Genomic DNA, 2,500 nt, shown 5'->3' on the forward strand with positions numbered 1-2,500 from the left:
CCATAGCGCTTTCTCTATTCCTCTCTCTCTCTCCCACCCTCCCTTCTTTTTCTTTATCTCCCAATCTCTCTCTCTCTCCCTCTCTCTCTCTCTCTCTCTCTCTGTCTTGGCCGGGCAGATTTGCTGAGCAACCACCTCCCCCCCTCCTCACCCCACCTCCCTACCCCTCCCTTGACCCCCTCAAAGCTCAAAGGCCCGACACGTGATCCCTACGAATCACACCACCGTTTTCTTTCAACTTTTGTCTTTCGTTGCAAAACCTCGGAGCCGTCAGTGTGCGTTACACATGTTGCTCTGGTCCTAACATTCCTGCATAGTATTTCACATACAGCTGAGGAGGAGGCCGATAAGAGGGAGGGGGTAGAATTAAAACCATCAGGCAACTCAAAGGAAATGTCAGTGGATGCATAAGAATAAGGGATGTGTGTGTGTGTGTTCAGTGATTGGCTTAGTAGTTTGAGCTTGTTTCCCTCTCTCCATGTGCATGTGTGTGTGTGTGTGTGTGTGTGTGTGTGTGGGCGTGTTTTAGGGAGACAGACTGTTTGGTGCGGTGCCATCAGGGGAAATGGCGGTGATGTTTTTTGGGGAGGGAGGGATGAACGCAGCACTGAAGATAAGAGTGGAGAGTATGTGACAGGTAGCAGCTCACCGTTTAAAAATCCCACACTGGGTTAATCCAGTGTGGGAGGAAGGGGGGGGGGGGGGGGGGAGAGGAGGGAGGAGAGGAGCGGTGGCTCATACCACTCCTCGCCGCTCAGCCTTTATGCTGGCCGGCAGGAGAAAAAGAAGAAGAAGGGGCAGGCTGTCTCTATTTCGCTACGTCTTTCTTTCACTCTCGTCCTTCCTCTGTCACTTCCTCCCTCCCCCCTCTTCCCTCTTCCCTCTCTCGCATTCTCCTTGTTGCCAATCTGTCCCTCCCTCCCTCTCTTCCTGACTTCCTTCCCTCCCTCCCTCTCCCCCTCCTCCTCCCTTCCCTCTCTCTCCCTCAGTCTCTGTGTCACTGGAGAGCGTCTCAGTGTGAAAATGCCATCCTGCTCTCCAGACTGTTGCCTCTTTCAGGCTGTGGAGGTAAGAGACTTGTGTGTGTGTGTGTGTGCGTGTGCGCGTGTGTGTGTGCGTTCCTTTCTTATCTGGATATCTGTCGGGAGCTGTGTTTGTGTGTGTGTGGTAATCAGTTTGCAGCGATGAGAACCCCCCAACCAATGTTTCTTAAACTTTTCTCAAACAAAACTCATGCGTCATGAAATCACTTTTTCCTGTGACATATGGGGGCGTGAGGGGCGAGAGGACGAGTCTGCTGCCGTTGCCGGGGCAGAGAGCGCCGCTGTGACGTTGTTCCCGGTCGCGTTCGGAGTCTCCGCGACGCTGCGCTGCTGTTTGCTGCCATTTCTAGGCCACCTTTGCCGTCGGGATTTTTTTGTTCCCACTTCACAGTGCCATTGTTCCACTTGATTTCCCATACCCCCCCTCACCCATCACTAGCTTTGTGTCTTGTTTCATGTAATTCTCAACGGTTTTTGTGTGAATCCCTGCTGTGGACAGGAGATGTTAAATACGTGGGTGTTTGAGGACACACACACACACACACACACACACACACACACACACGGTTTCTCTCTGACATGCTGAAGATCGTCTGAGTCGCCGTCGTGGTTTTTGCGGCCACTTCCCCGTGCGTTTGCTCGTATCTCGGTGTGTTTCTGTGCGTGTGAATCTGCTGGTGGTGTGAAGCAGCTGGTCTGTGACGAGATTACACCCGGTTCAGATGCCGCTCTGGGCACTGGGCTGAAGTGGTTCAAAATGGCGGGGTACTCGCCTGGTGACGTTTGTTCTCAGGACAAAATGCAACATGTGTAAATACTGTCCCATGTGTGAATGTGCACCTTTCTCTGCTTCTCCAGCTGTGGATATTCCTGCACGAGACGGAGAGCGTGGTTTGTGCGTGAGCGGGTCGGCGTGCGTGCACGTGGACGTGCGTGTCACTAGGTTTGGTTGCGCTGCGGACAAAATGGTTGAACTGGGAGCGGAGGGGCCGGCCGACCTTTCCTGGACGTCATCCTTCCTTTTTTTTGCATTTAAGCGGTTCTCACGGCGGAGCGATAAATAAAGTGAGCGGGACTTTTTCAGAGCGGACTAGACCGAGCACCTGGTGATGGAGGTAAATGTGACCTCTGATCTGTGACATTTCTCCCTTTTCCCTGCGGATTCAAATTCCCCGAAAAGTGTCTTCGGGATGCGTCGTGCCTTCTGACTGTTGTTGGACTTTCTCCAGCCTGTCAAAAACACCCTGCTGCTCTTCTTTACATATTCTCATTATTCCCCCCCGTGTTTCCAGATAGTGAAGGTGTGGAGCGAGGATGGGGCCGGCAAAGTGGTGGAGATCCCAGCGGACATGACGGCCAGAGACGTGTGCCAGCTCCTGGTCTACAAGAGCCACTGTGTGGACGACAACGCCTGGACCCTGGTGGAGCACCACCCCATCCTTGGCCTTGGTGAGGAT

General features: G+C 53.3%; 1 protein-coding gene across 3 annotated transcripts in view; it reads left to right on the plus strand.

Moving 5' to 3' along the window:
• Positions 1 to 2,500, plus strand: part of LOC311028210 (growth factor receptor-bound protein 10-like) — a 54,766-nt gene that overhangs the window by 33,062 nt on the left and 19,204 nt on the right. For all 3 annotated transcript variants that reach the window (XR_014598701.1, XM_084032584.1, XM_084032585.1), the window contains exon 6: positions 2,336 to 2,492. Coding sequence is in view for 2 of the 3 variants with exons in the window: in XM_084032584.1 (XP_083888710.1) it covers positions 2,336 to 2,492 (157 nt within the window). In the remaining variant the exon portion in view is untranslated. The remainder of the gene's footprint in view (positions 1 to 2,335; positions 2,493 to 2,500) is intronic.

Source organism: Eutrigla gurnardus (genome assembly GCF_963514095.1).
Source record: "Eutrigla gurnardus genome assembly, chromosome: 17".
Classification (NCBI taxonomy): Eukaryota; Metazoa; Chordata; class Actinopteri; order Perciformes; family Triglidae; genus Eutrigla; species Eutrigla gurnardus.